Source organism: Phocoena sinus, chromosome 3 (genome assembly GCF_008692025.1).
Source record: "Phocoena sinus isolate mPhoSin1 chromosome 3, mPhoSin1.pri, whole genome shotgun sequence".
NCBI classification, from domain to species: domain Eukaryota; kingdom Metazoa; phylum Chordata; class Mammalia; order Artiodactyla; family Phocoenidae; genus Phocoena; species Phocoena sinus.
This window is the reverse complement of record NC_045765.1, coordinates 26,447,288-26,472,356: the sequence shown is the minus strand read 5'-3', so window position 1 is coordinate 26,472,356 and position 25,069 is coordinate 26,447,288. Positions and strand designations below refer to the sequence as shown.

The following is a 25,069-nucleotide window of genomic DNA, read 5'->3' as shown; positions in this document are numbered from 1 at the left end:
AATGCAATATCTGTGAAACGCAATAAAGCAAAATGCAATAAGACGAGGTGTGCCTGTTAGTTAAGTAGAACCACGGGATCTGAGACTGTAAGCTTGAAGAAAGAGGAAAGGGAGTTTGCTGCCACTCTCTCCCTGGGTTCGTGGCATTGCACGTTTGGGTCTCAAACCTTTTGTCCTTGGAATTTCAGATGTGAGCCAGCAGGTGGCGCAAGTCTTCTTGCAGGAGGGAAGGCTGGAGACCCAAACAAATACTAGTGGGTGCCATTAGTTTATTTTACAGTTTTCACTTATTTCAAAAGCCAGAAAAAATAGCACAATGAATACTAGAAGGCGACTTTTTATTATACAAATAGCTTATATTGTTTATGGTAAAGAGAAAATACCAACGATTAAAAGCAATATAATGTGTATAAAAATCACTAGTATTTCATCCTCCAAAAAGCCCACTGTGAGTACTTGGGAATGCATTTTCCCGGCCTACATATAACTTTTTCTTACTGGCTAGAATTGGATAAAGATGTCTATAGTTTTTTCTCTCTGCAGAGGAAATCATCGAGTGGACACAAAGTGGCATAACAGAAAGTATGGAGCCTACCGAGTGAGCCCGGCTGCCGGAGGACAAAGGAAGGATGGCGGCCATCGGCCTCTGCGGGGGCACGGGCGGCTGCTGCACTTTCCCGGAATGGGGCCGGTCTGTGGAAAGGCAAAGACATTAAAATGAAAGGAGAAATGCTACATCTAGGCGAGCGTGGGCCACACCCAGGGCTCTCCAGGAACCCATCCAGCGCCGGCTGGGGGCATCTCCATATCGCTGGATCCCACAGACTCCCCCCAGCACCAAGGCCAGCCCCAGCCAGCATGGCAGGGATGTGTCCACACCTGGGTCGTACAGGGTGGGGAGTCCTTGGCCCTTCGCCTTCTCTGTACCTGTCCAGTTTGTCTTACTCTTATACTTCGGAGCAACACTCACCTTACCTCTGGGGAACAGGTATTCATCAGAGGTTTTGTTGATGAAAGCATGCAAAAAGGCTTCTTAGTAATTAACTCAGCCATTACCGTGAGGGAGTGTTTTCAGACAAAATTGTAAAGAAGTAAACATGTACAGACACACAAATGCACACATGCATATGTACACACATGCACACGCAGACACACACAGAGACACATACACTCAGGCACACCCAGCTGCCCGGGCAAGGTGAAATCCACTGTCATGGCTCTTGAAGATCCTGTTCTAGGTCCCCTTCCTTCCCTTCACAAATGCTCTGGGTTGTCCTCCCCCCCTCCCACTTCCTCCTTTCTTAAAGGGAGGAGCCAGTCACCGACTCCTGTAACCAAACCACAGACTCTTAACAAAAACTCACATTCTTCTGGTCATCACAGAAGTATCCCCGGGCCAGATAGATAAGCTGACAGTGTTCCATCCCTTTGCCAGGGAAAGACCAGGCCAGGACTGTGAGGAAGTGACAGCATTCTTACATTTTGTGCCCTGGGTGCCTATTTTGCCTCACCCTAGCCCCAGTCCTGGGGAAGCAACACTCTTCCACAGAGAATGGGGCTCAGAACCCAGCAAGCCTGGTCTAATCTCATACCAATGTACCCACTCTGGCCATCTGTCAGCTCCTCTGACCTGTCATGCTCCTTTCAGCCTCAGGGCTTTTGCACGGCCATTTCTACTGCTTAGAATGCTCTTTCCTTCCCACATCTATGCTCACTTAGCCAACTCCTGTTCACCCTTTAAGTTTCAGATTAAATATCATATCCTCAGGGAAGCAAGTCCAGATCAGGCATATGTCCCAGCCTCATCACCTGCGCTTGTCTTCCTGAGTATATATCATGGTTTAATTAAGTCATTTTGTGACTCATTTGTTCGATGTTGCCTGGACTATGAATTCTTTAGGGTGAGACCTGTCTACCGTCTCGTTCATTCTGTATGCTCATAACTGGCATGTATGAGGCACTCAACGACTTAGTTACCTGTTTCTTCTCAGGGTCTATATATGAAACAGGCTTGATAATTGTTGCCTGTATCACGCAGGGTGCTTCAAAACACAAAATGAAATGTCGACAAAGCGTGAAAGGGCTTTAAAATTGCCACGTGTTATACAGCCTAAAGGATTAGTGGTATTAATTTTTGTGATATGGATCGTCAACTTTCTAGCTCACTCCTTGATATTATGCAAGTGCGTATGTACCTACTTTCTGTTACCACCACTGCTAGAGTGTAAGCCCTGTGAGGCAAGGGCTGTGTCTTCTTTCCGGATGATTTTAAATTTCAGCATTTAGAATGATGCCTGACTCATAATAGAAGACCAATAATTTTTGTTGAATAGATGAATGAATGAGGTAGAAAAGGGCTGACAGGAGCAGATAGACAATGAAAATCTTGAATACTGTTTAAAGATTTTAAAGTTATGGCCAAACCACATTCAACATTGTTATATTTATTCTGACAGTCTGTGTGTAGTGGTGCCACCTAATCATGAATTGGTCAAAGATGGGGAGGAACAGGAAAGTCCTCTTGAGTACCAAAGTAACACTCAAAATAAGCTATTACTTCCATATACCCTTAACTGGCAGTTCAGTATCATCCACCATCAGCAATGATTTGTCTGCCATCATAAATATTTGTCCGCAAATCATAAATATTATTGATCCTCACAGCGAACCTATGTGGTCTGTATTGTTATTGTCCTATTTCAAAGATGAGGAAATTGAGGCCCAGAGAGGTGGAGTCACTCGCCCAAAGCCACACAGCAGGTTAGCTGGCATCAGCATGCCAAGCTTTCTGCTCCATGGGCGTTGGCCTCCCATACATCAGTGGGGGCTGGGGGCTGGGATGCCAGGGCCCTTACCTATGTATATGGAGCTGGGGTTGGAGAAAGGCTTGGCAGGCAGGATGGAGTTCTGCAGAGCCTCCTCATTGTTGGAGGGTGGCGGCTCATAATCGGCGTCATCTTCCACGGGGGCCACTTCCTCTTCATTGGGGGACTCATAGTCACCGTCATCCTCCCCATACTGATCATCATCGGGACTTTCATAGTCATCTTCATCCTGCCAACACGGTGATGGGGACAACGCGGTGTGTAGAGGTCCCTTGGCAGTAGGCGTGCCCGCATCTACTCTCTCTCTGCCAAGCCTCACAGGGGTCCTCACTTGGGGGCAGTCAGCACTAGCATGGCCCTCCCACTACACATGAGGAATACTGAGCTCAGGGAGTACAAAACCCCAGGACCAGCAAGATGCAGACGTGGGACCCCCGTCAAGGTCTTCAGACCGCTAGTCAAGTGCATTGTTCTCTACATTTTTTTTTTGCATAACAGAGAAAAGCAGAACAAACTGCTTTTGGAGAATACAGGAACAGAGGGATGGGAGAGCCCGCTGTTTTGAGTAAACACGTTTTTTTACTCCAGACATTGCCAAGAGGAAGACTAAACCTCAGGAGTGTTTGTGATGCCCCTAGTTAATTGTCAGTTCTGTTCTTAGGGTGCCTGTGCTCGAAACTTTCTTCCCTAATGGGGAAACCAGATAACCAAAGCCTGTTAACTAGAAGGCAGGTTAAGTTGTGCCTGAGAGGGGATAGTCAGGGCTGGGCTAGTCCCTTTGCTGAGAGCTGAGTGTATAAAAGCAACAGCTTGTTATTCGTGACATCTGGCACTGAGTGTGAAGCTGTCTTGGAAGAGACTCTTCCTCAATTTTAAATTATTTATCGTGTTTTACATATGCTCCTCTGTGGGTCTCAGGGAAATTAAGCCCTAGGGGCTGGGTGATTGCCTTTGAAGCAACCCATGAAAGTGGACAGTTACAGTAATGATTTCCCAGGCAGAAGTGGCACCATCAGCTGCCAAGCAATGACTAGCTTATCACTCTCAGGTCAAGGTCAAGTGGGTCCTAAATGAGCCCAGGGCATTTCTCTAAAGTCGAGGGCAGCGTGGAAAGAAGCGACAGGAGGTTGCAACTTGACGAGGAAAGGTGCCCACTGAGAGCCTAGAAATCCTGACAACCTTACTAGGTGGCTTAAGGAAGCCTGTCTAAGGTGCTCAAGTGAAAGATGCATGTGTTAATGTTTTGACTTGCAGAATATGTATATTTCTAATATTGGAAGACGAGGTTGAGTACCTTCCCGAACTCCAAAAAAGACTTCGTCCTGCCATCAGTGTTCCTATAACTTGAGAACAGAGGATGGAACCCCTGATGAACGGGAGGGACTTCAGAACCACGGCCTCAGCGCCTCTGCAGCCCATGCCGACCGCCCCCTAGACCTACAGGGGCTCCCTGCAATCTCTCAGCCTGCACATCCCAGCCCTGTGGCTCCTGACTTTCCACCAGGCCTTTACCCCCATAAGCCCTTCTAAGCTATAAAATGCTCATAGAATTGGGTTCTTCATCTCCACCACCCCCCACCCAGTGCCCTGTGCAATGCTGGGCACTTCATGGAACCCCAAATGTTGTAGCCAGTGGCTAGTGGAGACTCCCTGTTTACAGAGAAGATGGAGGTGGCTAGCCTCAGGCTGAGCTCACGGGAGGGACTGCATGGCAAGCAGCAGCAAAGATGCAGCTTCTGCCTAAACATGTAAACATTTGGGGAGAAACTGGTCTATTTTCCCTTTGGAACAAAATTAATCTGTCATATTCCTTTGTTCTCATGTAGAAAGCACAGACTTAGCTAGCACTTTTTTTTTTTTTTTTTTTCAGATTCAATGCTTTCTTTTACCAGAATCCCAGCAGGACAAGGGATGTTTAGTGCCAGCTTCCTAAAGGCGCTAGAGGTAGCCGCTTACCAGAAAGACCCCTGGACGGAGGGTGGGCGACCCGGGTCCTTGGCCTGCCTCTAACTAGACGTGTGGCTCTACATAAGTCACGTTCTCCAGCGGGCTCGGCTGCTTCATCTGTAAAATGAGCAGACTGGGCTACGAGCCGTAATGGAGTTCTTAGCCTGAGTCTGGCTTCAAGCGTGGTGACTACATATGCAGTTTCCTGGGGACAAGATGTGCAGAATTCATCAGGCTCTCAGAGGTGTCATCATGACCCCTCAAATAGAAAACCCAGTTGGATCGGCCCATCCCTGAGGTCTTTCCAGGGTTGATAGTTAATTCCGGACTCCCTTTCCCTCTGGGTCACCGGTGGGCACTTAAGCCTACGAGAAAGGCTACTTTAAATCTACTTTAGTGTAGACCATGTGGAGGAGGGGTTTGGGGGAGGGCCCTGCTGTGGAGGCGTGCACGGAGGATAACGGCGTGGTCAGCACCCCACAGTCCGTGGCCAAGCCCAGCCCACTGTCTGTTGTTTGTCAAGTGAAGGGCTGGTGGCACAAAACCAAGCACATTGATTCAGGTGTCGTCTACAGCTGCTCTCATGCTACAAGGGCAGAGGGGAGTAGATGAGGCCAGAGACCCCGTGGATCGCAAAGCCAGAAAGTTACTAGAAGGCTCTGGCCTTCACAGAGCACATCATCTGACCCCTGGGCGGCTCTATCAGGGCCTTGCTCCTTTCAGCATCATGCTGGTTGCTTATGACAAAGGCGCTCTGGAAACAGCTGTCAGGTGGAAGAACGGCCCACCCCATACTCACAAAGGATGACCAGCCTCCGTTGTCTTCTTCATGGCTTTCTGTGGAAGAGGATAACATCAGCATCGGTACCAAAAGAAGCCGCAAGAAGGAACGTCAGAGCCGCTCCCCACTCCGGGATCCTTCCCCACCACTGCCCCATGCCAGGCCTTCATGCTACATACCTGGGGGTTAACAATTCAGTATCAGCTCTAGAATTTCTACTTGAGGGGCTCATTCTGCCAGACAGAGGCAGTGGTTCTTAGCCTTTCACATGCACAAAAGTCACTTGAGAGTGCTTTAAAATATGCAGATACCCTGGGCCCTATCCCTAGAGCTTCTGATTCAGCAGGACTGAGTGGGACCCAGGAATCTGCATTTTAAAGGATGTGCAACTTAACAACTGAATAATTGCTTTAAAGACTCAGAAGCAGGAGGGCTGGCTCTGCTTAGGTGCTCAGCTCAAAGCCCGGCCCGGGTCATTCCATGCACCCCACAGAGTCCCTCACTGTGTCTCTGCAGAGGGTCCCAGCTGAGAAGGGGCCATAGCCAGGTGTCCCGGCATAGTGACACCTCTCCTCCCCTCAATCTGGACCAGCAGACAGAAGAACCAAAGCGCCTGTCACCTCCTAAAGCCATTGCTCTCACCCCTGAGACCTTTACCTGTTTCCTCAGGAAACCGCTGGACTTGGGGTCTGTAAAGACAAACAGCATTGCATTAACGGCCCTACTGACTTAGGGAGATCTCCCTCTTTCCTCAGTCCAGCCCTGCAAGGGGAGCCCCCGGGGGAGGGTATGTCTCACCACCCAGGACCGCGGTCCTTGTTGCTCTGAAACCAGGGCCAGACTACCCGAAAATTCTGGAAACCACCAAAGCTATGCTGGTGGCACAACTGGGAGCTTGTGACTGTCTGACTCTCTAGGGGAAGTTCCCCTGATGTCCCAGACACAGGGCAGGATGCAGGGCAGAGGAGGGGAGACCCCTGGACTGAAGGATCACTGCGGATCAGAAATGGGGGCCAAACCAGTCCCGTGACTCCCATTTAAAGTTAGACTTGGGTTTGAAAATTCCTTGCATTTCATTAAAGTGACACCAGGCCCTCAGCTGCCCCACTCACTTGCGTGTGAAAATGCTCCTTCTCTCTTCATTCTTGTTGATTTCTTGACTCAACTTACTGAGAATCCTGCAAGATAAAGGGACAGGGGAGGTGACAAAACAATCATTTCCCCGCTGGCCCAAACTTCCTCCCGCGGAGCCCTGAAGTTCCCTGATCTGTGTGACCTCAGGAACCTGGGCCAGTATTGGCCAGCCTCTGTTCCTTTGGCCTCCAGCCAGTCCCCTCCCCGCGGGGCCTCTGCTCCTCGCTGCTTCCTGAAGAGCTTGTCACCTCCATCCCCCTACCAGTCCCTGCTCAGGAAGCTCTCTGCTGGGGCCTCGGTCTAGCTCAGAGCCCCTCTGTGGAGACTGGTCAGCTCACGCCTGGCTCCTCTTCCTCTGAAATCCTGCAGCCTTATGATCTGGACATGACCGCTGCGTATTTTATTGCGTTAGTATTCCCCGGGGCTGAGGTCCCCTGACTCTGGGTTTGGCACGCCTGTAGTGATATCTAACCTCTAAGAATCTTCAAACCATCTCCGAGACCTGGAGGAATCAGCTACTTGCTGCATAACTCTTGACAAGAGCTCCCGTGCGCTTCTTGGGTCTGAAACCTCCTTCCATTCTCCGCTCCCTGACTCCTTCTTGGTGACATGGATTCTTTTTTTTTAATTTTTTTTTTATAGCTCTTCTTAACTAATTAAGTCAAGGGCAGTGTCAACAGACCAAAATTATGTAATTTCGAAGTCACATTTAGAATGAAAGAGACCCATTTTTACTTTTATACAAGCAAACAAATAAATCAATAAATGAAATGCTCTTTTAACGGATTCTGGTGGGGAGGTCTGGGACTGACCTTGTCCACGATAAGGCTCACATGTCATTATTTCATTGCTTGCTCCACTGCCTGACAGCAAGGTTACTGGCAGCTTAATCCTAATTTCTAAAGCTCTGTCAACAACAATTTCTTTTCCTTCAAAATGGGACTGAAGTTCTGTGAAATGATTTAAAGTTATTTTAAAAAAAACTCTCTCAAGCAAGAACTAAGAAATAACATCTTTCCATCTTTCTTTAGCAATCTTAGAATGGCAAAAGTTTAATATTAACCAAATTACTATAAACATTCAGGAAATATCCAGGGATGTGACAGAATTGGAATCTCATGAAACTCAGTAAGTTTTTAACTAACCAAAGATTTTGGAAAAAAAAATGTTCATGACATGGATTCTTATAAACACTTGGTGAAGTGTTCCCGATCTGGGCCCAGCCTGCAGAGTGGGAGACTCCCTGAATCACCCATGCCTGGAGGCCACCCTTGGCCAGGACCCTCTTATTCCTTGGATGTTGTAAACTAGCAAATCCCCAAACCCCAGGACAGGAAGGGCCTTTGTGAGTGGGACGGCACCTCTGGCACGCCCTAGCAGTAAGCTCCAGCCTCCCTTCGCACCATTGCTGTGACCAAGGGAGCCCTCATCAGTAAACAGGCTCATGTTCCCTAGAGATCTGGGGCAGCTGGAGGAGCCTCAGAGGTGATCTAGTCCAACATCATTTTACAGATGGCACCACAGAGACCCAGATGGGGGAAGGGACCGGCCTGCACTGCGGGTTAGTGATGAAGGCCACCCTCTCCCCACCACACGCACCAGCCCCAGAAGCCAGGCTCCCTGGTTTCCAGAACAGCACACTTTCAACACACCACATCCCGTGTCCATGCCCCTGATGCCAGAAGCCCCCTGGGAGTGAACGAGCCTGCAGCCCCTCTGGAAATGACCTGGGGTCTACACTGCTTCTGCTGAAGTGACCACCTCAAGGTAACAAGTTTGGCCTAAAACAAAATTGCTCAGTTAGCAGAAGTAGTCTTGGCATCTACCACTTCTTGCTTCCCCCATCATCCCCCAGGCCCCCAGTCCCCCCACTTCTCCTTGCTCCCCGGGACCTGTTGCTCGGAACCCTCCAACTCATTAGAGTGACAGGATAAATGAATTGTTAATAAATCCACTGGGAACTTTAGAGGACAGAGAAGGAGGGAGGGCAGCGTTTAATCCTCCATCATAATGTCATTGTTGGGATTTCACACTTCACTGGGAGATGCTTGGGGATGGGGCTTCCCAGTGGCCTCCTGATCACACCTCCAGAACGCCTATTCCTGGTTCTTCTGTTTCCTTTAAGCAATGGTTTTGAGAAGCTGGTGGGAGTCCCTCTCCTCCCTCCTCTGACGTGCGGTGTCCCACACCCTGGCCAGGTGCGTCTGTGATGGCTGCAGCACTCATCCCCATTCAGGCACACCTTCATCCAACAGCGCGCACTCAAGGGCTTCTAAGTGCCAGGAGCTCCGCTGGGGCTCAAGGTGCCTCAGTGAACAAAACAGAGATCCCTGCTCTCCAGGAGCTTACTTGCTAGCGGAGTGAGACAGACAATAAACAACGAACATTTAAGGAAGTGAAATTCTACATGAGAGCTGTGTGCACACACATGTAGCAGAGGTGCGAGCTGGGTGAGGGGGGAAGGAGTGCATAGGTGGGGTGCGGTTGCAATCGAAAATGAGCAAGCCTCTGGGAGAAGGTGACTTTTCAGCAAGACCTGAACTGGGGGATGCTGGGCAGCACATCCCTGCAGAACGTAGCGGCGGGGGAGGGGGTGGGGGGGGGGGAGGGGGAGGCCCTGAAGGGCTCTCACAGCTGTTTTGATCCTAAAAAGACCTCCTGCTCTCTGCAGCTCCTCTGCTTGCTGGTATCTTCAGCAGCCAGGCTGGAAGCTGCTGGGCTCCTAACTGGTGAAGGAAGGAAATGTCAAACCACAGAACACACAGAGGAGCAGCACAGAGCTGAGAGCAAGCAGAGCCAGAGAGGGGTTGGCAGCCCAGCCTGCAGCAAACATGGGCGCCCAGGGCCTCCTGCTTTGGGGGGCCTCGGGGCAACCTTCCCAGCCAGCTGGGACCACTGCTGGGGGTGAGTGCAGAGGGTAGCGGTGCTGGTGGACAGAGCAGCAGGTTGTTGCCACCTCTGTGTGCAAACCTTCAAGGTTGTCCCCGACTCCCACCTCCCCAGAGGACCAAGTGACAGTGAGTGGTCAGAGGTGACTCATTCCCCCTCTTCCCCACAAACCCCAGGCCACACTCAGCACCAGGGGTAAAGGCAGAGGGGGCTGGGCAGCTGGTAGACACAGTTCTCTCTGCTTCGTCTGTTTTAGCCCCAGAAGTGGAGTGAAATTTTCCACAGGAAGTCAGGCCATGGCAGGAGACAGAATCCTGCCATGACCTGGGTTGCAGCCCTGTTGCATCCCTTAGCTTGCTGTGTGATGGGGGCCGGTCTTTGACCTCTCAGTTGAAGGCCTCTTCTGGTGATGTTAGAAGGTACGGAGGGTGGGATGGTGGGTCCTTGTTGAGTTTGACTACAGCGCCCTGCCCAAGGGCAGTGTGACCTCAGGCAAGGCATTTGCCCGCCCCACCCTTGGCCTGGATTCCTCTTCACCAGCAAAACAAGAGGGTTGGCCCTACTTAGAGAATCCGTGATCGGCCTGACCATAGAGATAACATGTTACGGACACTGAGCCCACTGGTGACATAACCCATCGGAGCCTCCAAGAGAGATGCCTCGGAGTGTGGGTGGGGTGTGGCAGTAACACAAGCACCCTGGTAACATGGGGGATTCCTACCGTCTGCAAAGGCTGTGAAATCAGTCCTGTCATTCTGGTATTCTTGGAATTTTTTTTTTTTTTTTTTTTTGCCATACACGGGCCTCTCCCTGCTGTGGCCTCTCCCGTTGCGGAGCACAGGCTCCGGACGTGCAGGCTCAGCGGCCATGGCTCACGTGCCCAGCCGCTCCGCGGCATGTGGGATCTTCCCGGACCGGGGCACGAACCCGTGTCCCCTGCATCGGCAGGCGGACTCTCGACCACTGCGCCACCAGGGAAGCCCCTGGAATTGTTTTTTAAAAACAAAAAAATGGAGGAAGAGGACAAGGAAAAGGAGATGGAGGAAGAGGAAGGCGAACGAGGTAGGGCAGCAGGAGCAGAATACGGGGTCTGGGTCTGTCTTGAGGTGGTCCCTGTAGGATCCTCCCAGGAGACCTGGGGCTCCCTTTCAATGGTCCCTATACTTCAGCAGCTGTGGGTAGAGGGTCTTGAGGTGGGTCTTGAAGTCAACTTTGCTGATCACACAGAAGTAAGAAGGAAGCTATGAAAGAAAGACAGGCAGGCAGAAAGCAAGTCAGGGAGGAAGGAGGGAGAGAGGAAGGAAACAGAGCAGATAGAAGCTATCAGAGCCCACAGCACACAGTAAGAGCCAATATTATTTCGTGAACACTCTATTCTTGTTGCCTGTGCTGTCACATGTACCAGCACACAACTTAAATGTATTTCTCACCAAAACTTGCATAGCCTGAGCTTTAGATGCACTTCCCCCGTCTCCCACGAGGCGGGGGGCTCGGGGGGAGGCAGGGAGTTGCTCCCCTGACTCTGTTTCAGGGGCACACTGGTCTCTCCCATGCCCAGAATTGGGCAGAAGTCTGCATTTGCTCCACGCTGCCCTCTCCGGCTCCTCAAAGCCTTTCTGTCCTCTGACACCACCTCTGTGACCCCTGGCCCGCCTCCCAGCCCACATTCTCAGTCCTAAACTTGCTCTCCCTCTGCGTGTCACACTTCTTTAAAGGAACAAAACTCATCCTTTAAAAGTCAGCCAAAGTGAGAGAGTGGCATGGACATATATACACTACCAAACGTAAAATAGATAGCTAGTGGGGAGCAGCCGCATAGCACAGGGAGATCAGCTCGGTGCTTTGTGACCACCTAGAGGGGTGGGATAGGGAGGGTGGGGGGGAGACGCAAGAGGGAGGGGATATGGGGATATATGTATACGTATAGCTGATTCACTTTGTTATACAGCAGAAGCTAACACACCATTGTAAAGCAATTATACTCCAATAAAGATGTTAAAATTTAAAAAAAAGCCAGCCTCCTTGAACCAAGAACCAAACCAACCAAAGTTCTGTCCTGTCACCTGAGAAGCCAGGGAGACGCCAGGACATGGGTCTGAGGACTCAGGCCTCCGTGTAGAACCAGGCATGTGAGGGGGAAACAAGAATTTGAGGGCACAGCAGGGTCTCCCCACTTCTCAGGCATGTCCTCCGCCCGACAGTTTTACAAGTTTTACTTTAATTGTACTTCACAGTCGTCTGGGTAGTAGCCAAGAAGAATTATCCCCACTTTTACCAACAAGGAAAGCAAGGCGCTGGGGAAGTGTTTGTCAAAGGTCCCATGATGGTTTCTACATGGAGCTGAGCCAGAAGTCAAGTGTCCTGGGTTCACACTAGGGAAGAGGAGTGGCCGTCGGTGGAGAGGACGCACTTTTCATGTGGGGAGGACTGGGCAGCTGGACAGGGATTAGCCAGTGAATGGGAGCGGGGAGGCGCGTGTGAGAGAGGGACCGTGTCACAGTCTCCATCCTGCTGGGGGCTGGGCACATTCTTTCATGGGCACAAGAATGTCATGTTCAGCCCTGGGACCCTCCTCCATCCTTCCTCCCCCATCATCTGCTGTCTTGTACAAAGGAATGGAACAAATAAGCACTGACTACCTCTACTCATCAAGGACGGCGCCAGGCAGCTTATGTGGGCTGTCTCCTTCATATACACCGTTCCCTGAGAGTTCCTTCGGTTCTCGTCTATCGATGAGGAAACTGAGGCTCAGTGTGTTGAAGCAGCTTGCCTGAGTCCCACAGCTGGTAGGAGGAAGAGCCCGCCTTAGAACCTGGATCTCCCCTGCTCCAAAGCCCATGCCTTTCTATTCTTTCATCCTCCCCAGTTAGCAGGACAAAATAATTAGTAAACATCTGAAATTGTGCTCATTGGGATTTTGCATTAAATGGTTAGAATAGCTAACACATCTTCAGTACATTTTATTATTTCCCCATTATTTCCTCTAACTTTCCCACTGGCCCTTTGAAATATGTTCTATTATTGTCCCCATTTTACAGATGAGGAAGCTGAGGCTCAGGGAACTCAGATAACTTGTCCACAGACTCACAGCTAGTGAATGGAAGAATTTAGTCTCAAGTCGTCTGACCTCACAGCCTGCATTTTACTCACTAAGCTCTCCTGTCTGCCTGTTCAGATCTTAAATAATATCCTTTAAAAGAATGAGCCCATGCAGTTCATGTAACCCATTCCTTCATTTTATAGACTTGGAAACTGAGGGTGGCCTAGGACTCATCCCGGGCACAGAGCTCACAGAAGTAGAGATGGAATTGGTATTTATTATACATTTATGCCAGGGACGGTCACTATCAGAGTCACCTAATCAGGGCAGCCCAGACCTTCCCCAGATGCCTTCCCCGGCACTCCCCACGTTCACCCTTCGTGTTCCATGGGCAGGCCCCATAGCTTGTCTGGGGCACACATTCAAGGACATCAGAGTGAGATTTTACTGCAGGCCAAGTTGTTTAAGTTTTCAAATAACTGAAGAAGTATCTCACACCTCTACCTCACCAATGTGAGTGTTTAGAATCATTCTTCTGCCTTAACTAGCAGTTGCTTCTCACGCCACCTCCTTCTCCCGACTCTCAAACATACAGATGTCAGCTGAGCCCAGCTTTAAGATTAAAAAGGATCTTCCCAGTTAAAAGTGCCTTCCTCATCTCTTTTCTTCTACTGCTCTGATTAAATCCCCTCCTTCCAGCATCTTCATAGCCACAGCCTAGGAGAAGCTCCCATCTCATAGTGGGATCATAGCTGTCATCTCCTAACTGGGTTCCATGCCTCCAGCTGAGCCGTCCTCTGAATCATCTTTACATGCCCCGGGAAGAGTCAAGCTGCAGGCTTTACCTAGTGTTCTCCCTGGTGAACTCACTTCACCAACACTCTCAGACTCCTTAGAACGGCTCAAAGCATCCTTCAGAATTGTGACCTGTCACTGTGGTCTCCTTACTTTTTACTTCCCCACGTATACGCCACAGCTGCTCTGACCTACTTGCAGTTCCAGTAAATGCACTGGTGCCATGCCTTCGCAACAGAGTCCCCATTTCTAGAATGTCCTTTAACCGTTTTTCGTCTGATCACTCCTAATGCATTTCAAGATCCAAGTTAAGTTCCCTTCTTCCCCCAAAGTCTTTCCTAATGCCATTTCTTGATTTTAAAACTCTGTGTGGACCAAACTTAACATGTCTGCAGGCTGTCTCTGGCCCACCAGCCACTAATTCTCACTCCTGTATGTTAAGGTCTCTCCTTTACATGGAACTATGGTCTTTTTCTAGAGCATCACATTTCTGTAGTTATAGAAATGTTCTACATCTGTACTCTCCAATATAGTAGTCTCCACTATATCTGGCTTTTGAGCCCTTGAAATGTGGCTAGTGCCTCTGAGGAACTGAATTTTTACTTTAATTTAGATTTAAATAGCCATTTGCGGCTAGAAAAAACTCTAAAGGGGAACGAGGATTCTTCAACAATAGTTGACCCTGGAGATAGGCGGCACCAAAGGCAAATCCTTATTCCTTTCTTTTTCTTCTTTTTTTTTTTTTTTTTCCTTTTTTTCCCCTTTCCTTTTCTTCACCCTTCCCAATGAGGGAAACTGGAGAGTCATATTTTCCTTATTTGAGCTCCCTGGCAGTCTACCTACACATGGGACTTTTCAACCTCCTACTTCATTGACCTACTTCCCTTTTATCATTGTGAGCTCTGAGACTTTTAGAGGGAGAGAAAGGACCTCAGAGGATGTCTAGAATAGAGATCTCAAACTGGTGGCCCCCAGACTAAATGTAACCCAGAGATATGTTCACTTTGGCATTTACAACATTTGAAGATATTTGAGCAACATTTAAAAATTGAGATACATTGCATAAAACGGATATTTCTTGCTACTTTTGTTAAGTTCGAAGACTGGGCATCACTGGGTCCATGTTGACTGGAGTTGAGTAGCTGCTGCTCCCTTTGGATGGAGACTATGATTCCAATTTGCCACAGTCTCCACCCCTCCCTGTTGTTCACCAACAATGAGGCTTTGTGCTGATTACCCCTTTTATCATCATAATCGTGCTATTATTTTTCTTACAGTGGAGAAACAGTTCTCCATATCCATGCTTTATTCAAAGGTGGAAAATGATAGGGCTTTGTACTTTTCAACCTGACCCATTTCATCCATTCAACACGATGCCTGGGACAGCCATTCCAAACAGTCAGTACTGACAGACAAAAGGAAGTTCACTGCCATCCTTCATCGGATCCAACTCTCTCATTTTACTGAGGTCCAGAAAACTAAAGCAATGACCAAGTTGGTGATGACACCATGAGGAAATCTCAGATCTTTGATTCTAGTACTATTTTCAAAGGCCAACCCACCCCACTGGGAAGAGAGGAAATGAAAACGTGGTCCAGAGTCAGGCTTAGCTTTGGCGAGAGCAGCCAATACACCAGCTGGGCTAGATCTGTTATTTCTTTTTCTCAAGTCATCTTGTAACTTCTCTTCACTAAACCCTGTCCTTGCCTTCACCCTTCCTCCTCACTTTCTTATTTCAAACTAACAGTGATAGATAACTGACTCAGCTCTCCCTGGACTACTCCCCATTCTACCCAAGGAATGAGGGGGTGTACTTACGGCACCCGGAGCTTAGGGAATTTCTGGATGTCATTCTCTGCCAGGTTCTGAAATGAAGACAACAGTAGGTTACGACCCACAGGAAAGGGTTCTGGGCCTGGTGAGTAGAGTATGATATGAAACAATAGGGAACAGTGGGGACTGCAGCAAACTGCCAAGTACACCCCACTCACCCATCCAAAGCGGGCAGCTTCTAGATGGTGCCTAAGAGCCTGTGGGCCTAGTGTTGCCAGATCTTTTTCAAAGGGGATCCCGAAACCTGGATCTTATATGAAATGTCCTGAGTTCTAAATATTGACAAATAATTTTAACTGAAGCAAACAGCAAACACCATGAGAGCCAGATCTGTGGGACCACACAGGACTTGTTTTGTGGGCTGAACTTGGCCATGTCATGACATCTTTCTTAGACTCCAGGGCCCCTCTCAGCAGCCGTATGGAGCAGCTATGAGAAACCAGCCTGGAGAAGGCATCTGTGCCCTTATAACATCATCACACCCCAACTGCCTCTTTCACCAGGGTTATTAGTAGAATTCTCTAGATGTAAGGATGCAATAAAGAGGCTGTCCAGAGGGAACCAAGAGGGGGAAGGAGAAAGAAACTCGTATTTGTGAAGAACTGACTTTGGGCCTCTCCTTACAGCATCTTGATTAATCCTCACATCGACCCTGTGATGTAGAAACTACCAGCATCGTCCCCATTTTAGTGAGAAAGCTGTGGCCCGGGGATGTAAGGGGATTCCAGCTTGTAGGTGATGGAGGTGGCACTGGGACCCTGCTCTATGGCATCCAATGTCTATTTTCTTCCTGCAAGCTTCACTTTTATCATGTCCAAGCCCTTTGAGGGTCCCAGTGACCTGTGCTGGGGGCAGGTGGTGAGAGAAGAAGGCACCTGAAAGGGAGGAGGAAGAAAAGAGGGTGGGCACACTCTCCATAGAACTAATGCCGAGGCAAGGAAGGGGCCTCCTTAACATTCTAATTGAGGTCAGAATCCCAGTGGTTAGAGTGGGAGCTCTGGAGTCAGACAGGCTGGTTTGGAATCTTGGTTCCTTCACTTAGCAGCTGTCTGACTTGAGACAGACGCTTAGTCTCTCTAAGCCTCAGTTTCCTTATCTGTATAATGGGAAGCGTAATAACATTAATAGCCCCGTTTCAGGGGTTGTGAGGATTGAATGAGATGACGTATGTCCTGTGCTTGGCTCAGTGCCTGACATACCTTTTGTGAGTGATAAATGGAGGTTAGGTGAGTAATTTCTGTCCCGGGGGAGGGAGCAGCTGGGGTCTGGCTGGCTCTTGGATGTTAGTGTCTTTGCTTCTACTTCCGCTCTGGGCTGGGAGCTGCCTGGCAGGTTGTTGGCTGCCTTCTGAGATGAGCTGGGCAAGCTTCCTTTTAAGCACAGGGGCTGGGGCATCTTAGCAATGTGCTTATGGCCTCATCTGCTCCACTTCTTAGGAGCAGTGTCTGACCCTGCGGCAGGGCTGGGGAGGGAGTTTGCCAAGAGTCCTGAGACAATCAGGCTTTTGGTCAAAATTCTTAACTTCTTTTATTTATTTTTGCATCACTGAGCCATGGCATCCCCTCCCTCCAGAGCCACCTCCTTCTCAGGGAGGATACCAAGACTCTTGTTCAGAGTGTGGCATGATGAGTGGAGGGCTTCCTGGGAGTTGCCAGAGGGATGAATGCTGAGAACTGGGCAGTTTCTGTTCTGCTGAGTCAAGGACATAAGCTGAGGGGATTTCAGGAAGCATGTGAAGGAGAAGGTGAGCACGTGAGCATGGCTGGAGACATAGAGGCAGAGAGGATATTAGGCAAGAGAAAGGCCTTTAGCAAAGTCTGGAAACTCTGGGTTACTTGTACAACGACTGGGAGTTAGACTTGTGGCTTCGCAGGAGTACGCTTATACGCTGAGTGTGTCCTCAGGAGAGACACGAGAGAAAGGAAAGCTGAGAACTGGACCCCACCTGGAGAGGCAATGTGGCAGGGGCTGCTGCTTGCCTACCCAATATCCACTCTCTTTCTCCCTTACTGATGGGACCTGGATTTCGTTCAGGGCAGTAAATGTGCCCAGTTCAAAATATTTAACACCCTAGACTCCCTTGCATATGGCCAAGGTCACGGGACTCCGTTGCAGCCAGTGAGATATAACCTGAAGTGTAACTGGATAAAGCTTTTGGGAAAGTCTCCCTGAAAATAAGGGGGAATGCATTCCCCATGCACTTCTGCATTTTTTATTCTTTGCCCTTCCCCGCTTCCTCCTGCCTGGAATGCAGATGTGATGCCTGGAGATGGAGTAGCCATCTTGTAACCATTAGGACAGAAGCCACCAACGGTTTCCATTGGCCGGGTGGGGCCTGAGTTCTTGATGACTTCCTTTAGCAGCTCACCAGCCTCGAGTGCATAACTCTAGATTTCTTATCACTTGAGAAAGATAGGCCCCTATTTGGTTAAGCCACTGTGGTTCAGTTTCTCTTTCATGCAGCCGCACACCTTTCTAACTGACACAGCTTCCAAGCACATGGCCTCCTCTTCTTCAAGCTTCTGGAAGCGCAGCACCCCTATTCCCTCACCAGACTTCTCAGTGGAAAACGAAATGGCAGCAAAACAGATGCAAAGGGGCTGCTAGATCCTACACTGAAGAAAGGAGGAAGGAACGAAGGAAGGAAGGAAGGAAGGAAGGGGGGGAGGGAGGGAGGAGGGGAGGGAGGGAAGGAGGGAATCAAAGAAAAAAAGAGGAAGGGAGGGATAGAGGGATACAGACTGGGGTCTTCCACTTCTGCTTCTAATAGCAGGATGGTCCTGGATATTATAAAGCTGGAAAGGGTGAGATATAACCTGAAGTCTAACATCTCATGTAGATGAGATATTACAGCTCAGATCAGAGCCCAAGTTGTACCCAGAGCACCTGGGGCGGAGAGTGGTCTCAGCAGAAGCTGCCGGGTCAGGCTCGGGCTCTGCTGTCCTCTCTCCTGGCTCCTCCCCTCTTTCCACTCCTTCCTGTTCGCACAGTGATTAGAGCACGCAGCATATTCTCTGAGGGCCTGACAGGTCCCAGATATTGGGGCAGAGGAGGAAAATCTCCTCGACCAAGGCAACAACCCTGTCCTAACAGGCCTGAAGCTCACAAGGGGAGCATTGCGGGGGACTCCCAGAGCTGGGAGGGACTGTCACCCGCTACCACCCAGTCCAATGTGCTCTGTTAACAGAGGAGGGAACAAGGAGAAGCTCAAGGAGGGCAAGTGCTTATTCAAGGTGACCCAGGGCCTCAGGACCACAACTGGGACCATCCTCAAGAAAGATGTCTTACCCTCTTTCGACTCAGCCCTGAGAAGTCTCTGTTCTCAGTGCTAAAGGCATCAGAAGGAAATACTCAGATTTAGCAGTAATTTGCAAAAAGAAGAACAATAAAACTCCCAGATCTCTATTGGCTCAAAGCTCAGTATAAAGAAATAGCATTGTTAAAAACGTATGCATGGTTAGATTAAATTACATGTGTGCTTTAGTCCAATTACTAGGTGTGTGACTTAGAATAAGTCACATCACACCTCTGTACATGTTTCTTCAATTGCAACTGAGGTGGTAGCAGCCTTCCTGAAGATAACTTCCTGCTATAAAACAAGCTTCTGGAAGGCAGAAAACACATCTTAATCATCTCTATATTCCCAGCACACGGCATGGTCTGGTATGTAAAAGGAGCTCAGGAACATGCTGTCAAGTGAATGACTGAGTGGTTTAGGTGGGACAGTGAATAAACATGTCTTACATGGCACATGAAAACAAAACTCAGACCAAAAGGGGCACAGGTCTGGTCTCGGCATGAGACTTAAGAACTGACCAGAAAGGAACCTATGACTATGGGTGGTAGTGAGCTCACTATCACTGAAGGAATTCAAGAAGCTCTTGGTGGCAGAGAGGCAATACAGGAAATGGATTGGTGCACTGGGTGGAAAACTAGAACATGCGCCCTCTCTGGCCCCTTCCAACCCTGGTTCAGTTCCCTCACCGCTGCTGACTAGGTCTTACAAGGAAACACAGCTTAACTTGCCCCCCGACTCCAAATCCAGTTTGGGAACATCTACCCCATGAGACCTTTGAAGTCTTTTTCCTACTTCTTTTTTAAATGATGAAGGAACATGACCAGAAGGGATAGATTGGTGCAGTCAGGGCCTCTCTTACCCACTGGCAAAGGTGTCATTTTAGGGGAAATGCTCAGACCACCGCCCCAGCCCGACTACCCAGTGCCTCTAACTCCACCAATTAGAGCTGCATCCCTTTCTATGTAATGGCTTAGTCCTCAAAAACAGCTGCATCTTGGTCTTACACTTGAAGCTTTTTGCAATTAATGGAGTGGAGAAAGCCATACCCCATGTGTGTTTAATTGGCACAAAACCAACTATGTGAATTTAGTAGAGAAAGAGGGACATATTGAAATAAGGAGGGTGATTCTACCCTTTATTCTAGTCAGTGAGTATGTACCCCAGAGTGAGAAATAGAAGAAGAGAATCTTCTATTCTCCCATACGATCGTTTTTCCCCTTGGCCTTCTCAAAGTATGAGTGGTATTTGAATAGATTTTCAAGAGGCGTGTGTGTGTTAACTATAACTGGATTCCTCCTTATACCTTGACTTTAGAATGTACCTTGGTATGGGTGAAAAATCTGGGAGGTATCCTAAATAGGAAGGATCCTGAGAGGTGATGAGAGAGGCGTTCATACAAAACTGAAGAAGGCCACAGGCTGTGTGGCGATCCTGAAGACAGACATTGTCCCTGGGCATCCCCAGGGACAGGGTAGCCCGGTTGGCCCTGCAGCCATTGATTAAAGTACAGGACAGCTTTGGTCTCAATGGGTCAGACTAGCCAGCGCTCACCAAAAACCGCAGCCCGTCGATGTGATATTTCTTCACAGCCTTTTCACAGTCCCTGTAGTTCAGCTGAAAAAGAGGAGGGGAGGTGCTGTCAGGGCAGGCAGGTTCGTGCCATTGGTTCCCATCCCTTGCCTGCCCTAGAAGCTTAGCAATTTGTGGTACTTGTGGCTAGCCAAGTCCCCCACTCCCCTCCCCTGTCTAACAGAGGGGCCCCATCCCTACCTCAGCCCTGCTTTCACTAACTAACCCCTTGGGACTCTCTGAAATGGAGAAATTGCCTGTCTAAGGCCTTGGGGCCAATCCCTAAGGGTTGGGGTACAGAAAGAGCGCCTTCAGAGCTTCAGAGGGATGGCCATACGCTCCTCTGGCAAGCAGAAAAGAGCTGAAAGAAGAAAATAAATAGCATCTGTCATCTCACCACCCAAAGACAACCTCCGTGAAAATGGCGGTGTCCTTCCTTCAGTGGTTTTTCCTAAGCATCTTTCTAAACAAAATCGAGGTTATCATTCGTATTCAATCTGGTTATCTTGACTTTTCCTCCTGAAACATATAGGCACTGCTTCATGTTATTACAAACTGCTTTTGAACATTATTTGAGTTTGCTCCCTATTGCTGAACATTTAAGTTGTTTCCCAAACTGCTGTTCCAATAATGATAATAGAAACTTCTAGCAATTACTGAACACTTGCTATATGGCAGGCACTGTTCTAAGTATTTAAACCAATTTTAAGTCATTTAAGCCTTACGTTTTTCAAATGGAGAGTCAAAGGCACAAGGAGTCAAGTAACTCATATAAGGTTCCATGGGTAGGCAGGTGATAGAGGTGACAACTGGGCTTCAGAGCAAGGAATGTTCTCCTTTTAGTTAATAACAGTAAAACTTACATACAGTAAGTGAACAGATTTAAGTGCAACTTAACATACCAGATCAAAAAACATCAGGGATATTCTTTAACATACAGCTTTTTCTTCTATGTTATATAGTTGAAGTTAGATTCTCAAAATAGAATTATAGAATCAACAGGAATGATCATTTTTAGGGCCTGGTTGCTTTCCTAGAGTCACATCAGTTGACAATTGAAGCAGGTGTCTGTTTCACCTCGCCCTCAACAACATAAGCATTTTTATTTGAAATATCTCTAAATTTGATGTTTCTAGATAGACTCTTTAAGGTAAAATATTTGTCCTTGAGAATTCTAGCTTCTCCTCTCAAGTGTGGGTCTCACAGTTTGTGGCAGCCTTCTTTTGGGGCAAACTTAAAATCATGACCTTTTCTTATGGCCAACAAACCTAAAGAGTGAGAGCAATTGTTGTAACCTCATGGCCTGACAGGGTAGGATGAATATTAGAAAGCTCGGAAAAAGCGATTTAGCAGTCATATAGAAAGCAAGCAGTCTCTGCAGGGCCCCAAACACCCCTTTTATGCATAAGCCGTGTGGTGACATGGTTCTTGGAATTTTCGACTGCCTTTAATTCATCATTTTAACTGTCCTCTTCATCAGCTGAATCTCTGATTCTGCAGAGTGCTGACTTGGACTCTAGATAGACAGACAGTCCTGCAGACTGGGGCCTGCCTGGGAGTTTGATTCTGAGCCAGGAACGTCTAGGCCGGAGGGTGAGACTCTGTTCTTTTAGCATACGCTTAGACGATTCTTATGAGTGCCCAGCTTTGGTTGGTGCTGGTCTAGAGCAGGTACCTGGTGTTGCGGATGGGACCACTGAGGCCCAGAGAGGGGAAGGGACTGGCCTAAGGTCACACAGTGAGTTGGGGACACAGCTAGGATTAGAATTTATGGCTCCGAGCCAGAGTCTTCTCCACTGCATAGCCCAGGGATGCCTTCCTGCCAAGTCAAAAGGAATTGGAGGGGTTAAAGAAATAGAAAACATGACCTCAGTCCTCAGGGTCTTACGTTCCAGACGGAGGATGAGCTGCACGTATTTGAGACAGTAAGACACAAAGGCCCACTGCTCTGCATGGAGTCCCCAGCCAGGGTCCAGTGAATAGAGCAGGAGAAAGGGAAGACTGAACATGAATTGGTCCCCTGTCTCTGCTGGAGGCCTCACACACGTATTTCCTTTATTTCTCCCAACAATCCCATGAGGTTAGTCACCGTTACTATCTCTGGTTTACTGACGAGCAAGCCGAGGCACAGAGGTGAAGTAAAAAAATGGAGGGTCACCAAGCTAGCAGGTGGCAGAGCCAGGATTCAAACCAAGGTGTGTCTGACTCCAGAGCTGGCTGGGGAAGTGCCTCCAAGTAGGACCTGGCCCCAGTGCTTCATTAGAAATTACACCTGCTAATAGGACTTTTGCTGGCTAAGATCCGTCCCCAAGTGACTCCGCGGTCAGTCCTCTGCGTTTTCTCTCTTGGGGAATTGAGATGTTCAGGTTTGACGGATGTCTACCTAGGTCTGTGGGTTCCTGGATCACAGGTGCCCCTCAGTCTCCTCGTTCCTGCCTTCAGTCCCATCATGCTGGGAGGGGAAAGCTGTCCAGGTTCTGTGGACTTGACCTGGAGTCTGGGCTCTCCAAGAAGAACATTCTCCCTTCCTCCAACTCAGACAGAGAGCCGTCCTCCTGAATCATCCCTGACCTATAGTCCAGCTCTCTCTACTAAGGGGAACTTTACCCTTGGATTCTGCAGCTGCTGTACTACCTGTGTGATTCTCCTTCCCACATGGGAGATGGGGCGTATCTGTGCCTCTCAGCCCATCCCCAGGTATGCCTTGTTAATTCTCAATTCTTTTCTCCTTTCTTTATTGAGGTAATATGCCGCTTTATAGCATCTTAGCAAATTTCACTTGTGGCCCTAATTTATTTGGTCTACATTTAACAAAAGTATTTAGAAAACTCTTTCAAAAGTCAGTTACCTCAGTGATCTTTGCACCCACCGTGCTGAAAACTAAGTTTATTATGACCTTTTCATAAGGGAAAAATAACAGAAAGGAGATGCACAAAAAGCAGAAAGTGACAAGATCTGTGGGCTGTGCCTCTATCGTGCCACACCCAATTCAACATTTTCACATTTTTCTTGGGGAAGAACAGTTGTGACAGGAAACACCTTGGTACCATATGGACCCCAAGTTAGACTATGTGTCCCTGGGAGCCTACTCCATCCCAGGAAAAACAAGAAGTTGACTTAGATAACCTCTAAGGTCTTGACCTAAAATCTTATGCTTGTGATAATCTGGAGTAACAACTGAATCTGATGCCAGCCTCCAGAGGTGGGAGTGTTAGAAGCTCAATTGTCCCTCACGAGACATCGTATCCCTTGGACAGGGATAGAGGGTCCCTGAGTCATGTGACTTGGGATCTGCCCAAGCAGACATGTGACCTGTGGTCCCACCAGCAGATGACCAAACACAGGGATCCTTGAGCACCTTCAACTCTGGGAGCCAGGACAGCAACACTCAGCTCTGCCACAGCTTGGCCCCTGACCCTTCCTGGCCAACCTTCTCCTCTTCAGGGGCCTCAGTTTCCCCAGCTATAGTCTGAGGCTCATGTCAGTTTCCTAGCCTGCCTCATAAGACCCTCATAAAGCTCCAGTGACACTCTGTCCAGGTAAGGGCTTGAACAGCCCTCTTTCAAGGTCACGAGCAATGACTTGCCCGGACGCCATCTCCAGCATCATTCATCACAGCCTCCAACCTTTCCTTTCTTCTCTCCTACCCCAGGACTCCAGATCTCCCCTTTCTAACAATTAGCCTTGATCTCACTAGTCGTTACAGCAGTTCTGAGTCTCAGAGCAAGGACTTTGAAACCAGACAGGTGTGACTAGAATCCCACCTCTGTCACATGCAGTCCCTGGGGCTTTGGGCCAGTTAGCCTCCTTGAGCTTATGTTGCAGCTGAGCCGGGAGGACAGCAGTCTTGGAGAGGGTTAGATGGGACTGTGTCTGAAGAGCACAAACTCGAGCCCTGGCACACAGTAGATATTTGTCCCTCTGAGGGCCTCCCATCTCCCCAAAATGCATTGCCGGAGTACTCAGTGGTGCTCACTCAACTGGCGAGGTTGCATGGGGTTGGAAGTTCCACTGCTATCTTTCACGCCTCTCGTGTTCTGCCCGGACTCCATCTTCAAGCCTCTGCCCAGCCCTACCACCCCCAAAACATCAAGGCTCACCTTCTTGAAATACTCTGCAAGGGTGTCAGGGTCCCAGGCCAGGACCTCAGAGCGAAAGGGCACGTTCCTGAGTGCCATGGTTGCTCTCCCGGGACGAAGCTCACAAACTGAGCATGGGTGTTGCACCCATGGACAGAGAACCCCAAATCCAGAGCGTGGAGGCGTCTGCGGCTCTTCCAACTCCCAGGTACCCTCTGGAAAAGCTCTGCTGGAGCCGATGTCCTTTCTGCTATAGCCAGATCCCAGAAAGCAACGGCTTCCTCTGAGAACATATATGGTCTCTTCTCAGAAAACGACTCAGCAAGTTTCCTTTACCACTTCCTCTACTGGGCTCTAAATAAGTAAACAAGTAAGCCCAGCTCTGGGGGCTTGAGAGGCAGAGAGAGCTACAGGCTGGTAATTCCCCACTGGCCCCATCTACCCCAGCCCAGTAGGAGGGGCGATGAAGAGAACTTAGACTCCAGTGGGAGTCCAAGTATGTTTCCATTAAAATCCCTGGCATCCATATGTCTAAACCACATTCCTTCTTGGCTGGGTCTTTGCAGATGAAAATCTAATTTGACGGTTGACCTAAAATATAGACAATCTCCCACATCAGTGAAGGGGAAGGAGCGTGACATTTTAATGCTTTCCAACCACCCCTCAGTTTCTCTCAAATGGATAAACTTGAGCTTCTTTCGCTGCTTCCTTATAGTTATTACAAACTCTGTGAGCCAGTGAGCTGGGCACCCAGGACTGAGAAAGGGGATCCACTGGGCAGAGCCGGGCTTAATTTCTGCTATGACTCTTTCCATGCTGGGCAACCTCAGGCAAGGGCTGAAACTCTAGGAAGCTCAGTTTCCATATCTGAGATACAGG

General features: G+C 48.8%; 1 protein-coding gene across 4 annotated transcripts in view; it reads right to left on the bottom strand.

Annotated features, from left to right (window-relative positions):
• The window catches only part of LCP2 (lymphocyte cytosolic protein 2), a 44,025-nt gene extending 19,540 nt beyond the window's left edge, over nucleotides 1–24,485 (bottom strand). Inside the window, exons 1-8 of one of the 4 annotated variants that reach the window (XM_032628733.1) lie at nucleotides 24,212–24,485; nucleotides 20,094–20,156; nucleotides 15,230–15,276; nucleotides 6,666–6,731; nucleotides 6,211–6,242; nucleotides 5,572–5,609; nucleotides 2,856–3,054; nucleotides 596–693 (exon numbers count right to left, since the gene is read on the bottom strand). In XM_032628733.1, the coding sequence (XP_032484624.1) occupies nucleotides 596–693; nucleotides 2,856–3,054; nucleotides 5,572–5,609; nucleotides 6,211–6,242; nucleotides 6,666–6,731; nucleotides 15,230–15,276; nucleotides 20,094–20,156; nucleotides 24,212–24,289 (621 nt within the window). In that variant the 5' untranslated portion in view covers nucleotides 24,290–24,485. The remainder of the gene's footprint in view (nucleotides 1–595; nucleotides 694–2,855; nucleotides 3,055–5,571; nucleotides 5,610–6,210; nucleotides 6,243–6,665; nucleotides 6,732–15,229; nucleotides 15,277–20,093; nucleotides 20,157–24,211) is intronic. The other 3 variants (XM_032628732.1, XM_032628735.1, XM_032628734.1) reach the window with 3 other exon arrangements.
• Nucleotides 24,486–25,069: the final 584 nt, after the last annotated feature.